Source organism: Gavia stellata, chromosome 4 (genome assembly GCF_030936135.1).
Source record: "Gavia stellata isolate bGavSte3 chromosome 4, bGavSte3.hap2, whole genome shotgun sequence".
Lineage (NCBI taxonomy): Eukaryota > Metazoa > Chordata > Aves > Gaviiformes > Gaviidae > Gavia > Gavia stellata.
The window spans coordinates 28,310,827-28,329,967 of record NC_082597.1 but is presented as its reverse complement, the minus strand read 5'-3'; the positions used below and the strand labels follow the sequence as shown (position 1 = coordinate 28,329,967).

General features: G+C 44.3%; 1 protein-coding gene across 2 annotated transcripts in view; it reads left to right on the top strand.

Moving 5' to 3' along the window:
- Positions 1 to 1,752: 1,752 nt before the first annotated feature.
- The window catches only part of ST7 (suppression of tumorigenicity 7), a 156,668-nt gene continuing 139,279 nt past the window's right edge, over positions 1,753 to 19,141 (top strand). For both annotated transcript variants that reach the window (XM_059817024.1, XM_059817023.1), the window contains exon 1: positions 1,753 to 1,903. In XM_059817024.1, the coding sequence (XP_059673007.1) occupies positions 1,753 to 1,903 (151 nt within the window). The remainder of the gene's footprint in view (positions 1,904 to 19,141) is intronic.

Below are 19,141 nucleotides of genomic sequence, written 5' to 3'. Positions count from 1 at the left end.
TTTATAAATACCTGCATGCTGGAAAAATGTTGACTTTTTCAGATATGACTTAAGTATGTCTTGCCTTTATAACTGGAAGGGGAAGCTGAAATATTTGAAGTGTGGTTTTCTTTGGTAATGACCTTTTTTGTAGTTAATCTGTATATTATAATTTTAAAAGTTTTGTGATGTATTAGCAGGAAAATCCTCTGCCTGTCTTGGACCGATATTCCGATATGGGGACTGCGGTTCCTTAATCAGAAGATCCTGTCACCGTCAAATGCACAAGACACAGCCAGTGTTCCCCATCCCAGCTTCTAGTCCCATTGCATAGTCTGGAAGAACAGATTTGGTGCCTTTGCTACCATGAGAAGGTATCAGTTTGTACAACGATAGATTTAGTTTGGTTTAATGTCTTTAGGTATTGTAAACATTCTGGAAAAGCTCCTATGTTTTTCTCCATGATGATTTTTTCATTGGCAGACTAGAAAATTCCAGGACAGAGTGGCTGTTACCAGCTGGAAAAATTCTCCAGGATTTTTTGTTCTTTTGGTACTGCTTAAGAAATATGACCCATTTCTTAAAATGCTGGGAAGTATTATCCCACTCGATACAGATTGTGGAAACACAGGAGAGAGATCCAAACAAATTGCAATATATGGCACGTATCTACTTAAATGTTTCTAGCCTTTGTAACATGAAAAAAGTAGGGATCAGTTGTGTTAACTGGCCTCTGAATTTTTGTTACATTTTGTTGACAAATCTTGTTTCATGAAGAAACGCCTCATCAAGAGTCACGGAGGAAGAAAAACGTGTTTCACAAAAGTACAGTTTCATGACCCGGAGATTATGTTTTATCGACACTGTTTTAATGAGACACATGCATTTCTTGTGCCATATATTATCGTCCAAGGGGGGGAGTCTTCCAGTTCAGGGCTCTGCTGGGCATTGTACACACAAATACACACGAGCGAAATTGTAGTTTTACGCCTGCGATACTATCTATCCTAGCAAGACGCTGAGGCAAGTAAACTGCAAAAAAACATCCTACACGAGCCCTTCTTCGGCTTGAAGTCTTGTTGCATGGTGCAAACGCCGCCTGGAACTCTTGTTCGACATCGTAAAGACGTGGGAAAAGTTGCACGGCCTTTTTTTTTCTCCCCCCCCCCCCCCCTTCTCCGCAGCCTCTCCCTGTTTCCCCGCATTTCATCATGCAGCTGCCGCCGGCGCCGGGAGCGGCGAACGGCCGGGTGCCGAGCCGCGGGGCGCGGCCCAGCCCGCCTGGGGGCAGGTCCGGAGCTGCCACCGCAGCACGTCGTGCCCCCCCGCCCCGGGCTGGGGGACCGCCGGACGAGGCTTCTGGGCTCCGCTCTCCCTTCCCCGCCCCCCGAAGGCAGGAGGCGGCGGGGCCCGAGTTGCGACGGAGGTGGCTTCGCCTGAAAGCCCACCCGCTCAGCCGGAGCTGCGAGGGGAAGCTCGGAGGAGTCCATTTTAGCGGGCCAGCCCTCGCCGTGGGCCGCCTGGGCGCGCTGCGGAGACGGCGCGGGTGGCGGGGGGAGAACCGGCAGCGCCCCGCGGGGACCCGCCGAGCCCCGAGGCCGGGCCGCGCCCCGCGGCGGGCGGTGCGTGCGCCGGGAGGGGGAGAGCCCAGGCGGGGAGGCGTGAATCATCCCAGAAAGACACGCTGAGAGGTTGTGGCAGCAGAGAGCTGGGCTTGGGTTTGGTGGGGTTTTGGGGGTTCCCCCCCCCCTTTTTTTTTTCTGCTCCAAAAACATGGCTGAAGCTGGGACGGGCTTTTTGGAACAGCTGAAGTCTTGCATCGTCTGGTCCTGGACTTACCTCTGGACGCTGTGGTTCTTCATCATGCTCTTCCTGGTCTACATCTTAAGGGTGCCCCTGAAGATCAATGACAATTTAACCACAGGTAGGGTGCCATCGGCCCCGCGGTGCTCTTCCCCCCGCGGGCACCTCGCCGTCCCCTTCCCTTTCCCCCGGGCAGGCGGAGGGGCGCGGAGGCGCTCGGGTGTCCCGTCCCGTCCCGTCCCGTCCCGTTCCGGCCGGGGGGTGGGGGCTTTCCCTTCCCCGAGACGCTGCCGCCTGGGGGGTGCCCGGGGTGGCGGGGGGTGGCCGGAGTCCCCTGGGCTTTTCCCCCTTCCCCGCAGCCCGTTGCTTGCTGGTAGGGGTGGGATTTTGTCAGGGGCTGGGGTGGGCACTGTTAGCCTGTGACTGGCTCTTGGCTTGGTCCAGCTAGCCCGGGGAGGGCTTGAAGGTATGCGGAGAGGTCAGCTGAGAGTTTCCTCCTGGAGCTGGGAGCCTTGAAGTGGCGTGTGCTGCAGCAGGGACAGGCTGTAGAATCCCAGCGTCGCCCGGAGGGTGCTTTGTGGTGTGGAGAGAGGTCATCCGCCGGTGGTTTATCCCTCTCTCCTGCTTGCTGTGCCTGCTGGAGTGAGCAACCTGAGGGATGCTTGCGCCTTGTGCCAGCCTACCTACTTCTGCCTGCCGGGGGGTAAGGGCTGTAGTAGCGCTGGAGGAGCTTCCCTGTCTCCTCTTTGGTGCTGTGAGTAGAGGTAAAGAAGTCGAGATGACTTCAGGAGCATAGGGCAAACTGTGGCCGTGCCCTAGCTGAAGCCTGCTGTTTTCTGGAGTTGTATTTCACACTGGACTTTCACGGAAGGAGCCAACATACTGATTTTTGACTAGCAGGCTCTGAGAAAAAAAAAATACATCTTTGATTTTCAAGTAGTGGCTTGAGCTATTTCTACTGGTTTTACCACATAAATGATAAATGGAACTGCTGTTCCCCCCCCCCCCTCGCCCCCGTGTCATGCTTTTTCTGTACTTTTGAGAATAACTGAGAATTTCAGGGGCCTGAGCAAAAACGTGCAGCTTGTTCCATTCACAAGCCTAAGTCAGGAACAACCAAAAGTAATTTACATCTCGTATGCACCTGGTCTCAATTCATTTCCATAACAGGCTTATCTTTGATGTAGACTGGGTAAGTCTGTAAATACAGACCCATCTTCAGTTGCAGGGCAGTTTATTCTTTCTGGGGGCTTTCTTAAGAGCAGGTGGCATATGCATGTTCGAAGGATTCCAAAGGAAAATTATGTTTGTGGAATTTGTGGAAAATTCTTGGTTTCTTTGGAGGATAAAAAAGGACTGGTTGTTATGGGGAATACGCTTGGATTGGGACAGTATATGGAGTGGAATTAATACCTTTTCCTGTACAATTTATATTATAGTCAAGCATTTTTTAGCAGGATTAAAACTTTTATTATGTTTCTGATAAAAATTAGATATCAGCTTATTCTTCTGAATGATAATAAGTAGTACGCATGCTAGTTTGCTGGAAGATTATCACTGTTGCAATGGACTTTGCTTTGACTGTTAAGACTCACTTACTCTACTGAATCAGCAGTAACTTACATAGTGTTAGCCAGTCCAAATTGGGCAGTTACATCTTTATCTTGAAATTGCTTGTTTTTCCTTCCTATCTACCGTGATCATTTAATTTTTTTCCCCCCACACTGGAGAAGGCTATTTGTTTTGGGGGCGGATGAGATGTAAGCCGTGTGGCATCCCTGCTGCTGGGAAGCCGAATGTTATCCGAGCACTCTTCACCAGTCTTTCTGGCCTGTTCTCATTTGATAAGCCTTTGGCAAATCCAGCATCAAAGAAGAATTAGAAAAAAAAAGTTTCATCATACTGCAATTTTCACTTTAAGCGTAGACAGTAAACGCAGTTAAACCCAGCTTTTAAATACAGTTTCGGTCAAACTTTCTCAATATGTCTTCGAACAAATATCCTGTTTCTTTTGACATTGCTGCACATGGATTAGAACAGGTTGTAATTCTCCTTGCTTGATTCTTAACAATTTGTGTAATACACAAGTCTCATGTAAACATTGCAGGCCGTGGCTGTCAAGCAACAATGTCAGAATGCTTTTTATGATCTCTTGGAAAAAAATTGCAGGCATCCATCTGAGACGTAATCAAACCCCTCTGATTTTTTTCCCGAGTTTGAACGAACTAATTCTTGATGCACTTTCTCATCTGAAATGTTATTCCAGCCGTCTTCAGCTGAGTCATCTTGGTTTTCATTGAAATGTCCCAAAATGCAAGTAAAATGACAGTATGAAACCTGCAAATTGGAGAGATTTTCACACCTGTGTGTTTTAAAGCATTGAGGGGGTTAAAAAGACTGAAGAAATTACCAGTAAGTCCCAAAGTGCATGCTGAAAATGAGTTACCAGGGAAGAACAATAGGCACGATATGGCCTTTATGCATCATCTGTTCCTAAATGGGGTTTATTAAAAAATCAGCACTGGCAATAACATGAGGGTTTGTTTTGTTTTGTTTTGTTTTGCAATGCTTTTGTGAATGGATTAAAACCGATCAGATTTATTGTGGGGTTTTTTTTCCTCCAAGTGACCACAATAGGATACTGTCAGTGGGTTCAGGTTGCTCATAAAGTACCACAGCAACCAGCCCCAGATGTGACACTAATCAAATGGATCTCAGTGACGTGAAAATAAAAGTATCAATGTTGCTACTAAAACTTCTGCATGACGTAAAGAAATAATAAGGTGATTAAAAACAATGACTGGGCGTTTTCCCAGAACAAGCTGGATCTGTTGGTGAGTTGAGGTCAAACCAACTGGTTTTCAGTACCACCAGACGCAGGCTTAGACAGCCGGTAAGAGAATTGCAGTTCTGCAGGTATGATTTGTACCTCACAAAATAGTGATTTAAAAAGGTTTTAGATATTTAGATCAAACATCTTAACCCGAGTCTACAGTGGGCTGCTGTGATATGAGGGGCTAGTGTGGCATGTAAGGGAGAGTACCTACCAGAGGGACTGCTACTTCGTACTGCTGTGTGATTTTGTTTTTCCATGCCTGATGTCAGTATTTTTAAAAGGAAGTTGAAAAGCTAGAGAAGATAGTGGAAAAATTATTTAAGGGCTAGAGAGAAGCATCAGAGTAAGAGATTTTGCTTGGGAGGTGACTAGATTACAGCAAGGAGGTATTGTTATCAGGGAGAAATAAATGGCCTTTTAATCACAAAAAGAATAATAAGAATTGATGACTGGAAATAGAGAGCAAACTCAATTTAGTCATAATCAGGCATTAATTTTTAACAACCCATGGATCAGCTGCTAAAGGAACCTTTGGGTCTGAAAGTCTTCAACTCAGATGGCAAAATACGAGTCACTAGTGTTCATACAACCTTAAATCAGTTCTCAGCGAGGACTTGGGCGGTGGGCTGTGCAACGGCGGCGGTCTGAGTAATTACAGATGGTTTCACCAAATAGTCCAGTGGTCCCTTCTAGCTGTAAGTTTTATTAAGATGAAGTGTGGAGCCTTTTTTCCCCCTCTTTTGATGTCGTACAGATGTGCACGCCCTGAGCATTTGGTAGCTCTGGTAGTACAAGTCAGTCCTCCTGTGTGTTTCATTGGGCTTCCAGGCTTGAACGTCCTCGCAGTTTGGGGCAAGCGTGATTTCAGTATCCTCAGTGGAGTAGATTACTGTGGTGTAACTAAAGGGAAATCTAGTCTGTCATATAAAAATATTAAAGTTAAATCTGATTGTGGTGTTTCACGGTTTTTTGCATTTTATTGAAGCTTGATGTACAAATCAAGTCATAAAATCTTTCATGAATAGGAGCGTTTGAACTATTATAACTGTACCATACCATTAGCCGGGAAGCAAGAGAGGAGACTTAATATGCCAGGCTAAAATACTAAATACAGAACAAGTAGTTGAGGAAGTGGATGTTATCATCTTATTCCAAAATAATTAAAATAAACGTGATTATTTTATATAACATGCTGCATTTTCCTCCCATGTTGGCACTTGCACAATTTCTGAATGCCACATTAATCTGAACTGTGACACACCTCTTCTAAAAATGTGCAACCCTGCTTGTTTTTCCTGACATAACAGTTTGGCTTTGTATTTATATCCTAAGAAGGAGAGAGTCCCAGAAATTAAAAAGTTTCTGATGATTTTATTTATCCTTTCAAAGTGCAACAGAAAGATGGATTTAATAACCAGAGCATTAAGTGCAGCTAGCTTGTGATGAGGCTGACAGGAGGAAACCTTTGGGTTGCTGACGGTAGAGAAATCAGAAAGCCTGACGTCCTAAAAGTGTGAATAATAAATATACGGGTATGAGCTCAGGGTTGAATCTAGCTCTGTTGGTGTCTGTGGAGTATTATTAGCTTTCTGCAGGACATCCCACTTCAGCTGTACTGGAGCAAGGCCCCATACTGTTACCAGCTGAACATCTAGGGAAAGGAGGGTTAGAAACCTCCAGCGTGAAGGACAGTAAGTAACGTTGTCCTGCCAGGCCCCTGAGGTCAGTGAGCCCGGGAGAGCCGCAGCTGGAGGAGGAAGACCACATCACCTCGGTGAGGAGCTGGAGGTTGTGACAAAGTTGTGTTCTGGGGAGCGCGGTGGTTTTCTTCATTATGATTTTTTTTTTTATTATTCTGACGTTCCTACTGAAATGATTACCTAGGATTTTAATTAATGTGGGATTTGTGACCATGTCACAGGCTTCTTTTAGAGCGCAGAGCCTGAAACACCGCGCACAGTGCCAGCCATCTGGAGCAGGGAAGAAAGAGGCTGATGTGCAACAACGCTTGCAGCACTGGCCAACACCAGATTACTCACTCACTCACAGTCACGGTTTGTGCGTGCATGGGCAGGAGGACAGAGCAGACATGCTCGAATTGTCTCCTCTGTTCCCTATAAAATTAGGATAACAACACTTTCTCTTCATCCAAGAGTCAGTCTGAAGGCACAAAAATGGAGAGATTTTTAGGCAGCCAGATGCTAAGGTGATCTGGTCCACCTCAGATGCATTCACTGACGTGTGCATTGCCCAGGCTTCACTAAATAAAGCACTTGGACCACTCCTCTTTCATCGAACCCTCATTTTATGAAAACTATCCAGTATTTAGCCACGCAAGAAAGCTGGGTGTGATTCTATAAGCAGAAATACTGCAGGAGATGAAGAGATGGAGCATGCCTCTCAGGTTTAGGCTATGATGTCTTAAGGTGGTGGCTGCTCTCTTAGGGTGGTGGTTGCTGTCGGTGAAGCTCATCTCATCTTTCTGATCTTCCCTTTCTGGGCTTCCTGACCTTGCAGATCTATACTGGGCACCGGTGCAAAGTGCTCCAATAGGTTGCAGTGTGAGAAATAAGTAACTTTTCATTCCCATCGTCTCAAATTCAAGTAGCAGCAGAAAACATTCACCTGTTATTAAAATTTAACTAATGATCACTTTTTTTCCTGCTGGTGATATTTGGCCATCTGGACCTGTGTGTACACAGAGCTATGATGATAAACCACCCTTAGGGCAGGAGATTTTTTGGGGGACTGGATGCCTGGGGGGTTGTCCTCCCTGGGCCAGGGACCATGGCTGCGAGCACTGGTGCTGGAGCTGCCGGCGCTTGCGCAGTGTGCTCGGTCACCGTAGCCACCGTACGTGTCATGGTGTGTTTGCTGCGATAGCATCTTGGCAGCGTGATCAGGAGGTGTTGTTCCCCTTCATAAATTTAAGCCCAGGAAGTTAATCATGAGGGTTGGAAAACATTAACCTGATGAAGGCCAGGGAGTTTCAAATGGAGTAAAAATGAGTGAACAACTTCTTTCTTTCGAGAAGAACTGAAGGACAGTTATTTTTACATTCAGAGACTTGCTGGTAGTGGCTTGGCCTCCTTCCAAAGTCAGCTGCCATCATTGTGGTGGGTTTCCCTGTGAGTGTTTGCTGTGTGAACTACAGAAGTGAGTGTGGTGATGTGACCGTGGAAAACCTGGAGCAAAACTCTGATGCCACCAAAAGGACATGGAAAAACTCTCAACTCTCTGCAAATGCAGTGTTGATTTTTTTTTTTGTTGTTTATTGATATGAACTGGACTGTTGAAAGTAAAATTTTAAATACATGACCAGTTCTGGCAAGGTCAGCATTAATTCTGCATATGGATTTCACAGAATAAACCATATCAGTTATATATAGATGGTTTGCCCACTGGCCCCAAATCACTTGTCTTAATTTTTGCGTTTCTCAGAATGTAAATGAAGTCTTTCCTAAATACTGATCTTATTTTCTGCAGTCCTAATGGAATTAAAGTAAGTAGTGTTTGGTTTACTGTTAACCTCTGTCCTCAGCTGTATCAGTTACAGCACTGTGAAGCATTTGTAGTTGTGCTGAGCCTCCAGCTGGGGTTTGGATGTTAGAGGTTTCTTTGGTCTGCTTTTTTGGGTTTTGCAAAAAATTAGTTGCTTCTTGAGTATCAGCCTATATTCAGATGTTATTGTACAGCGGATTTTAACCATTTTAAGCACGTGTATTTTCAGCATGGTATGCTTAGAAATTCTCCCTTTAATTTTTATGGAAGATGATATAATGTGCATGAAAGTACTGTATTGATTTTGACAAAAGTCTTTATAAATTAAACTTGGGATTCTTGCGGCAAAATGGTGGAAAAACCCCTAACAAAACTTGTTAGATCATTTCCCAGTGAACACAGTGTACAGCGATACAGGAGGACATGTGTTTTCTACAAGTTTTGGCATTTCTTCATGAGTTTGATTTTTTGATTGAGCTTAATTTTTCAATCGCCATTGAATGCAGGGAACTGAGTGAAGTTTGTAACAAATGCAAGGTTTTCAGAAAATACTACTTTAAGAAACTGACTTTCATACGACAAAAGCTCTAGAAGATTTGCAGCCAGTATTTCAGGGGAAAGATGCAAGCCAGAGCCTTCAAAATAATATTTGATAAAATATTGAGTGAGCTTACTGTAACACTGCAGATATGCAACCACAGAATTGTACTGCCAGCTTCTAACTGAACTCTAATGTCCTCCGTGTGCTGATGAAAATCTTCAGAAGTTCTCCTAAAACTGCGTCTACGTAGTGGGATTTTCTCAAAGCATCCGCTGAGTGCCCAGATAAATTTAGCCCGAAAGAACATAAGCCCCGTTGTTCACAAAGGTTGTAGGTCCTAATTGTCTGGGTAGCCATGAAAATACTAGGATTCTAAATTAAAGGAAAAATTTAAAATAGATTTTTTTTTTCCTGTAGTTATTTTGTAAACAAAGCAAATGCAGAAATCTAGATGGTAAATTTGCATTTGTGAAAGATACAAGAAGTGCTAAGTGGAGTCAGTGCCTAAAGGACTGAAAAGAGAGAGAAATACATAATTCTCTGCCAAAGCTCTGCATTAAGTGAAAGAGAGAAGAGCATGATGCCTGCCTGGAAAGCAACACCTAGAAGGAATTGGGAAGATAATGTTGGCTAAAACAGGGATTTTGGGGGGAATGGTATGCCTGTGTTTTAAAATGAATTCTGAAAACTGCAGATCTCTTGAGAGGAACTACGCAGAGTAGCAAAAACACATTGTTAGCGTAAGGAAGCTCAAACTGTTTATCTAATCACAGAGAAGCTACAGAAGCAACTTCACAGTAGCTAAGGAGGAGTAAGAGCTTTAATCTAGTTGACAAACTTACAGTGAGCTTCCTAAATATTTGGAGTTAAAATGCATGTGTTACGCTTGGCAGAATTGGGGCCAAATCATCTGCAGTCTGAAGAAGCAGCCTGGCTGTGAGACATGCTGCGTGTAATGTCCTCATTTTAAGGGAAACAAAGAATTGAGAGGTGATTGATGATACTGTAAATGATATTGTGAGAAAAAATAGCAGATACTAAAGTAGCCTTTGCTATAGGGGAGATAAATTTTACACAAATGGGTGGCTGCAAGGTGAGTCCAGAGGAATTCACAAGCAAAGTATGTTTTAAGTGGAGATTTTTGAAGATGCGTGTGTTTGGACCCACTTAGAATAATAGAATCATTTAGGTTGGAAAAGATCTTAAAGATCATCAAGTCCAACCGTTAACCTAACACTGCTACGTGCACCACTAAACCATGTCCCTAAACGCCTCATCCACACGTCTTTTAAATACCTCCAGGGATGGTGACTCCACCACCTCCCTGGGCAGCCTGTTCCAATGTTTGACAACGCCCTCAGTGAAGAAGTTTTTCCCAATATCCAATCTAAACCTCCCCTGGCGCAACTTGTGGCCATTTCTTGTCCTGTCGCTAGTCACTTGGGAGAAGAGACCAACACCCACCTCTCTGCAACCCCCTTTCAGGTAATTGTAGAGAGCGATGAGGTCTCCCCTCAGCCTCCTCTTCTCCAGACTGAACAACCCCAGTTCCCTCAGCCGCTCCTCAGAAGACTTGTGCTCCAGACCCCTCACCAGCTTCGTCGCCCTTCTCTGGACACGCTCCAGCACCTCAATGTCTTTCTTGTAGTGAGGGGCCCAAAACTGAACACAGTATTCGAGGTGCGGCCTCACCAGCGCCGAGTACAGAGGCATGATCACCTCCCTACTCCTGCTGGCCACACTGTTTCTGATACAGGCCAGGATGCCATTGGCCTTCTTGGCCACCTGGGCACACTGCTGGCTCATATTCAGCCAGCTGTCAACCAGCACCCCCAGGTCCTTTTCTGCAGGGCAGTTTTCCAGCCACTCATCCCCAAGCCTGTAGCGTTGCATGGGGTTGTTGTGACCCAAGTGCAGGACCCGGCACTTGGCCTTGTTGAACCTCATACAGTTGGCCTCGGCCCATCCATCCAGCCTGTCCAGATCCCTCTGCAGAGCCTTCCGACTCTCCAGCAGATCAACACTCCCACCCAACTTGGTGTCGCCTGCAAACTTGCTGAGGGTGCACACGACCCCCTCGTCCAGATCATTGATAAAGATATTAAACAAGACCGGCCCCAATACTGAGCCCTGGGGAACACCACTTGTGATCAGCCACCAACTGGATTTAACTCCGTTCACCACAACCCTTTGGGCCCGGCCATCCAGCCAGTTTTTTACCCAGTGAAGACTGTGCCTGTCCAAGCCATGAGCAGCCAGTTTCTCCAGGAGAATGCTGTGGGAAACGGTGTTGAAGGCTTTGCTAAAGTCCAGATAGACTATATCCACAGCCTTTCCCTCGTCCACTAAGCGGGTCACCTTGTCATAGAAGGAGATCAGGTTAGTCAGGCAGGACCTGCCTTTCATAAACCCATGCTGACTGGGCCTGATCGCCTGGTTGTCCCATACATGCTGTGTGATGGCACTCAAGATGATCTGCTCCATAATCTTCCCCGGCACCGAGGTCAGGCTGACAGGCCTGTAGTTCCCTGGATCCTCCTTCCAGCCCTTCTTGAAGATGGGTGTCACATTTGCAAACCTCCAGTCAACTGGGACCTCCCCGGTTAGCCAGGACTGCTGGTAGATGATGGAAAGTGGCTTGGTGAGCACTCCCACCAGCTCTCTTAGTACCCTTGGGTGGATCCCATTCAGTCCCATAGACTTGTGGGTGTCTAAGTGGTGTGGCAGGTCACTAACCATTTCCCCTTGGATTGTGGGGGCTTCATTCTGCTCCCCATCCCTGCCTTCCAGCTCAGGGGGCTGGGTGCCCACAGAACAACGGGTCTTACTATTAAAGACTGAGGCAAAGAAGGCATTAAGTACCTCAGCCTTTTCCTCATCCTTTGTCACTATGTTTCCCCCTGCATCCAGTAAGGTACTTGTTATGGCAAGTGAAGCTCTATGGCTTTGCAGCTTGGCTATCGTGGTATTAAGACAGTGTGATGATGATTGCTTAAACTCAACAGGGGGGGAATGGGAGTGAAATCTAATGGCCCATGATAAACACGAGACCTGACTAGTAAAAATGCTATCATGTTGAGATTAAAAAAACCCAACACTCACCTGGAAAGCGATTGCTGACGCTGTGCAGGTACGTTGTGCAAGCACGGAGGCTCTGATAGTCCCTGGATGTGCCAGGACTTCTGTGCATGTGCCAGACCACCGTCCCCACGGAGTCCAGGCTTTCTGTGCATAGCTCAGTCAGCTGACTAGCTCTGTGCTTAAGGGAGAGTTACTTGTCTTGTTGGCAAGTGGTAAAGCAAATAAAACGACCTAAGTGGCGACTTGTGTTGTATTACAGAGCAGTTTCTTCTGGACTTAAATCTACAGAAACGAACATCACCATCAGAAAATGATGAACATAGTGTCTTTTGTGCAGCAGTCACAAGTCAGGATTCAGCTTTTTTTATAACAAGGCTAGTTGTTTAAGAAGATATTTTATATTTAACAAAATAAGCCCCTGCTCCAGATGTCTGTTGGTATGTTTAATACAACTGAGAGTTATGTTAAGCTGCATGGGAAGAACCAAGGCACAGGGGAATGAGGCCCCGATCCTGCAAATCTTCAATGGCATGACTTGTTCTGCAAGCATAGGTCCAGGGTATTACTGCAAAGGTAATTAATGGGCATGAATTCTTAACGACTGAGGCATAATGACTCTATGATTCTATAAATAGTTTACCAAGGTACTGCAGAAAGCCTGTAGCAAAACTGGGGATAGAGTCCCCAGTCTCTTCAGTCCAAAGACAGTTTTCCCTCTTGTAATTTGTTGGTCACATCTAAGTTTTACCTTTTTTACCAGAGCTACTTCAGGGACGTATTTAGGGCATTTGTCAAAGATAAGACAAAGATAAGATAAAACCTAGCTTGGTCCTGTGGTCAGACTGTGAGGTACTTGCAGGGATCTTGCTCTTCCGTTGGCTGTTAAAGGGGTTTTCTGAAGGCCCCTTCCACCTGTTTTTAAATTAGCTCTTTGTGACACTGGAGGCATCTACTGAAAGATTGTATTATAAGCTCCAGCTCATCCTCGTGTCTGTGAAGTGTCATGTGGACCAGTGATGCTGTGTAAATACTAATGAGTGAAAATTGCTTTGTAAACTCCCGGCACAGGCTAATTGGATTTTTTTTGTATTTCTTAGTTGGGCACTGCAGAAGGGCAACCAATTTTAACACCGAGAACACTAAGCTTAAGCAGCGATAATGCATTTAAAGACAAGAGTTAATGTTGTGCTTTCAGCAGACAGAACAAACAAGTTGTTACTATTAAGCATGAGGAAAGGACCTAAATTCAAAGTCCAAATCAAAACTTGTCAGCTGCTCTGAGAAGACAAAGATTTATTATTGTGGAGTCTAAACTGGAGATTTATCACTGCAGTAGATTCAATGCTTAAGTGATTAAGTGCACTTAAATATACCAATTAGAAGGATGAAAACTATAGGGCAAAAATCAAATGCAGTCATCATAAGATTCCTCTTCGGCACAGTGTGCCAACTGCAACCATGAGATTTAATTTCCAGCTCCCTTTCTAGAAATAAACTTGGCTTATTAAATGTCAAGCCTGTTAGGTTGGTATGTTAGGTCTTGTGCTCAGTGGCAAGAGACTCAGAGATCAGATTTAAAGCAGAAGAAATATTATCATCGTCATTGTTTTATTTTGTAAGGCTGCCATTCATTTCTCAAGAAAATGTGCTTGTAACCTGAGAGTGCCGTAAATGTTGATCTTCACATAACTAAATGTTTTGATGCACTGCCTGTATGTTTCATGCTGAGGACTGAAAATTGTTTATGGCGCAGCTTGGTCTGGAGCAGGGTTATATGATCTACTAACGCACTTAATCTTCCATGTGAAATTTCTCTTGCTATTTTTAATTCCAAAATGAACTTGATAGCAGCATACCCAGCTGGTATGTTTTACACAAATCTCAGCTTGGAGTCCCAGACTAGTCATTTCCTTGGTTTTCGGAGAGAAGGTTAAACCAGACACTGTTAGGAGAGGGCGTGCAGCTGGCCTGTCATACCCTGCACAGGGGACAAGGCGACAGAGAGTCCCCAACTGTGACTCAAGCCTCTTGTCGAGCAGAAGCCGGCTTTGCACACAGCAGCAGGACCGTGGAATCGTTTAGGTTGGAAAAGACCTTTAAGATCATCAAGTCCAACCATTAACCTAGCCCTGCTAAGTCCACCACTAAACCATGTTCCTAAGCGCCTCATCCACACGTCTTTTGAATACCTCCAGAGATGGTGACTCCACCACCTCCCTGGGCAGCCTGTGCCAATGCCTGACAACCCTTTCAGTGAAGAAATTTTTCCTAATATCCAATCTAAACGTCCCCTGATGCTGCAGCTGAGCTGGCGAGCCCTCCCTGCTGAGAGAAGGAGCTGAGGAGGTCTCGTGCAGGGCTGCACTGATGCAGACCTACCACTTTTAGGAGCCAGAAGTTTCTCCTCAGTAGCGCTTGACTTTATGGATTTATCTGCCTGCTCAGAGTAGGCTCCTGTACTGTGCTGCGTTGGGTGGTATAGAAGTGCCTTCTGGTCCTTATGTCCATCTGTTCAGCTCTTTGGGCCAGGACAAAGGAGGAGTGATACAAGCACAGGAGAATCTCCTTAGCAGTAAATTTTACCCTACATACACCTAACTTGAATTTCCCTCCAGAAATCCTTGTCAAGAATCTATGGTTTTAAAGTACTGATCACAGCTGTATTAGCAGCAGTCCTAAAAGCCGTGTAGTCTTGCAGGGTGCACAAGCCATGAGGAGCTCTCACTAGCTCCAGGACTTCTGAAGATGCTCAGACTGCAGGATTTGCCTGGACCTGGCAAGGGAGGATTTGGCCTGTGTTACAGTCGAAGGTGTTTTGTCAGTGGCTCTGTGGGAGCCAGGGATTTCACCCTTGATGTCCTAGCATAGCTCCCCTGCCTCCTGTGAGGAGTAGGTAGGAGCTGTGCTGTGTGGGACTAGAAAGGTGGACGGGGCTCTCTGGGTCCCTGACTCCAGTCCTCAGTCATATTTTACATTATCTTCCCATAAACCACTGCACTGAAAGATTTTTCGGGAACTTGATAGCTCTTACTCCAGCCCAGATGTATTCGTGGCTGGCTTGCACACATTTGCGCTCGTGACAGCTCTCTCCTTTACCTTCAGAAACTGCACCACCGCCGTGAGGACCAGTTCCCAATGCACTCACATGGGGTTTTCCCTCCTCGTCCTCCCCTTGTGAGGTTGAGTCAGTTAGGCTGTCCTAGCCTGCTCTCCTAAAATGGCTGGATGGCCTTGTTTGTACTAGTCATACTCTACTCTTTCAGTTTTATATCTGTTTCATAATTGGGTAACCAGTGTTGTACATTGCACGCCAAGGTAAGGCTTCATTAACTGCCTTATATAGTGTAATTAATCTTTCTCACCTTCCACTGGAAATATTTTGCCATGTAGTCATACAGTTAAAATTGCCTCTTTTTGTGTCGGTATCTCCTTGGTGGACTGTAGCAGTATCTGGTCATACAGTAGGTGTGGACCTGTCATGCCAGCTGACCAGCTGTGAGCAGAAACCCTTGCTGGTCCCTTGCTCTTTGCACTATTAACTTTGATCTGGCTTCTCTGGCAGCTCATTCCAGCCTTCTTCTGCACCCTTCTGGTTTTGGTAATGAAAATATCCAATAAGGTTCAGTTGATAGCTCCATGGGCTCTCCTCATGGCCCAGTGCTCCCAGGCAAGCTGCAGGTTTCTCCATCTCTGCCAGTTCCTCCCTACTCCCCATGTCTCCTGTTGTAACTAACTTCCTATGGCACTGTCAAATACTTTACTGAAATTCAGACGGTTTAGAGCTACTAATTTTTCTTGGCTAGAAAACTAGCTATTTTTAATAAAGAGACATCTGGTTGGTCTGGCATGATTTATTTATTTTGCGTTTTACCCAATTTTTCAATTAGCTCCATTGCTTAATTTATTGTTATCTTTAAAATCCTGAAGTTTCACATAGCACTGCTTTGTCAGCAGTGTAGTAGCTTGGGTCTCTGTATTAAATACAGAAATATGAGGTATTCTGGCATAGTTTGGGGAGTTTCATCAGTTTATTAAAACTGTGTTGATGCTGGGCTTGTTTTTTCAAATGCTGCCTCTTTCAGTAAGATGATTTATGTATAGTCCCTTCATTTCACACTCAGCCATGTCTTGAACATGTTAAGCTCTTTGAATTATATCTCTGTTTCTCTGGACACAATATCTCTTTTCTTGCACTTACTTTTTCATTATTTTTTTCCTCCATATTCAACAGTTTTGTTCCCATTCAAAAGTGAAATAAGTATTCACTTTGTTTTGGGGACTACTGTGTCCTATTTCTTACCTTGCTGTCTCATTATTTATTTTGTTGAAGTAATCTTACTGGTTTGCGGGGTTTATTTTGATATATATTAAGTGTTTTTATACAACTCTTTAGGTACAAATCAGTCTGACTTTTAGCAAATATAATTTTATTTCTGTGCCTTTTGTCTTCCACCAAAGCAGGGGGGAGTCTTTGAACATCCCAGGTCTTGTAGGTGTTACTTGTACGGGGCTGATGTTGCTTTATTTTAAAGCCTTGGCTGATAGATTGGTGTCTATGAGATAGAAATGGAATTTAACTGTCCACAATTATTTTGAGAAAGTCTGTGTTGCCTCCTTGAAGCAGTCGGCAAAGCTCCTACTGACTCTAATGAAATGACTGTGTTGCCCCGAGAGTTTTTCGACATTAGGTCCTGGTAGAAGAGGGTATTTAGCATGAATGAGTCCCAAACGCCTCCCAGCAATCTGAAATAAGTCTGCACGTTCGCTGCCTCCCTGTGTTTGGAACATGGCAGGTATCAAGAAACTGAGAACTGGTAGCAGTGCAGGTTAGACAGCATGAAATAAAGATATTTAGTAAGGATTACATGTTAGAAAAAGCTGACTTGTCTAAACTTAAACTGTGAAGTTTCTCATGTGCTTTTATGTTTTAAGAGTTTTAATCAGTTGTCTTCTCACACACTTTTTTGAATTCCTGAGGTTGCAAGATAATTTTCAGTTTTACAACGTATTGTGAGCTTTCTGACAATATGATGAGTTTTACACAATATAAACCAAATCCAGTAATTAGTATATCACTCAGCTGAAGATTTTGGGTGCTTCAAGTACTACTCTGCTGTCTTCTAGAGCTCAGGTAGGTCTAAAATTCCCCATTTTTCTGCAGGCCACATTCAAGCTGGCAATGACTGATTATGGAACAACATCCTCATTAAGCAATTGGTTTTATTTAGGTTTCTGAATAATTATATAGTACTATGCCATTTGAATTTGAGTGTCTAGATCTATAAATACACAGTTCTACAAATGCTCTGTCAGTTGGGATGCAGAGTCAGTGATGTGCAGGACTAGTCAGCATTGTTTGCTGCTTTCCTTAAGTGAGCTAGTAATCCAGGCTTGAAATAAATATCTTATAATATCTTCATTAAAAATCTGTTCTTCCCTAGATGCAGTGGAGTTCCTCTTACTGGATAGAAGAAATGCATGGGTTTGTACACCTCTATACTCTCCACTTTACTGCAGGGCTATTAGGGGCCATTTTATTTGTTGGTGCAAATGAGACCAGCTGCCGGTCAGTTATCGTAAGGTGGCTCAGTAGCTGTAAATGCTGACCCAGCTTGATTCATCAAGAGGGCAGCAGCCGCCCTGGGGAGCACCCAAGATGGTGGGATCTCAGATCGTGCTATCCAGATTGCAATCCCTTTGCATCTTTGCAGTGGACCCTTAGAGTTTGGACCCTTAGAGCTACAGAGGATGGGTTGTTGGATCAGCCCAGGGTCAGCACTGGAGACTTTCTTAGTTTAAAAACAACCAGCCTAAAAAAACAGGCACAGAGAGAATCCACAGAGAGCTTTTCTGGCCATTGAGCTCCCTTACATACACAGCCCTCTGTAAATTGCAGTCGTCCTCTCTCCAACGCACATGCACATGACCCTTCTGCACAGGCACAAAAATCAATAATAAACAGTAAATGAATAACTTAAGGCCTGCCAACCAAAATCTCTCTTGTTTAATTTCACGTTTCTTTTCCTTTTCTAATCTAATGTGACAGAGGAGCATTTAAGGGAGGAGAACGCCGGGAGCAATGAAATTTTATGAAGCCTTTCCTCACAAATGCCTTTGTTTTAGGAGCAAAGGGGCTGGTGGTGTCGGGGGGAGGTGACATCCCCTTGCAGGCCTTGCACGACAGGCATTGCAGGCTGCGGCAGCAGAGCTCCTGGGCTTAGCCCTTCAGAAACTTTCTCCTTGCATAAGGATCAGAAACCCATTATGTTGACAGAGTAGCTAGCGATATGTCTTGTGCAGGACGGGCTCTGCAGCTTTCTGGATGTATTTTTCCTTGTATATGGAAGCAGTACCATATAGCTGTGCCCTCACCAGCTGTACCTGCACCTGCCCTTTAACTAAGGGTTTTGTCTTCTTTCTTTCCCCCTCCCTCCTTAGATCTTTATCTACCTTTGGTCTTTAAGGTGAAAATAAGTTGGTATTAAAAGTATCTTCTCTGTTCCAGTTTATAGTGTTAGTTTATTTGGGGTATGTATTTTAAACACGCAGACTGGACTTGTATCTACAGGGCAATGTTTTCAGAAGCACCCATGGTATTTCATCACCTAGATGCTTTATTCAGCCATTAGTTTACTTATTAACATGTACTTATTTATATACTCTTTATAATAAGCTTAGTAATAAACCAGAAAGTGCTTTGCTGACTGTAAGAAAATCATTAAATATCTGATCTACAACATAATATGTGCGTCTACAATGGCACAATATCCTTTTACTTATACGCTAGTGTAATTCTGTACTGTGTGTCGTAGCCGTTGCTTTTGCAGGACGTTATGCTGTCAGTTTGGAGTAAAAGTTAATATTAATGAGAGATATGAGAACACCATAAAATAATAATAAACCAAAACCACATGCCAGTTCAAACAAATTTGGTTACAGTGTGTTTGCTTTCTGTGAATGCTGTAGTTCAGCAAGAGGAATGTTGGCTGACTGGGGTCCTCAACATTGTTATTCAAATATGGGTCCCTCTGGTCGGGGGACTGCGACACGGCATGGCAGTAGATGGGAACAGTCTGAAGTTTGACTTCTGTTCTTAATTTATAGTGAACAAAATAAACTGCATTTTTATTTACAGGGACCGTTAACATTACCATTTGGCATGTTGCAGATAAATTTATTAGAAAGGATTCACTGAATTTGTTTATGAAGAGGATAAAATTATACTTTTGATTCAGCAGATGTTTATCATGCAGAAAACTAACTAGAAGCCAATGCACTTGCATTTGAGTCACTTCCATTTCCTAGAGGTTGCTGTTCAGATGGTAACAGTAAGATTAGGATTTTGTTCTACACTGTTGGTTTGTAGGAATTTTTTTTTCCCCTTGTCTTTGCTACTTCCC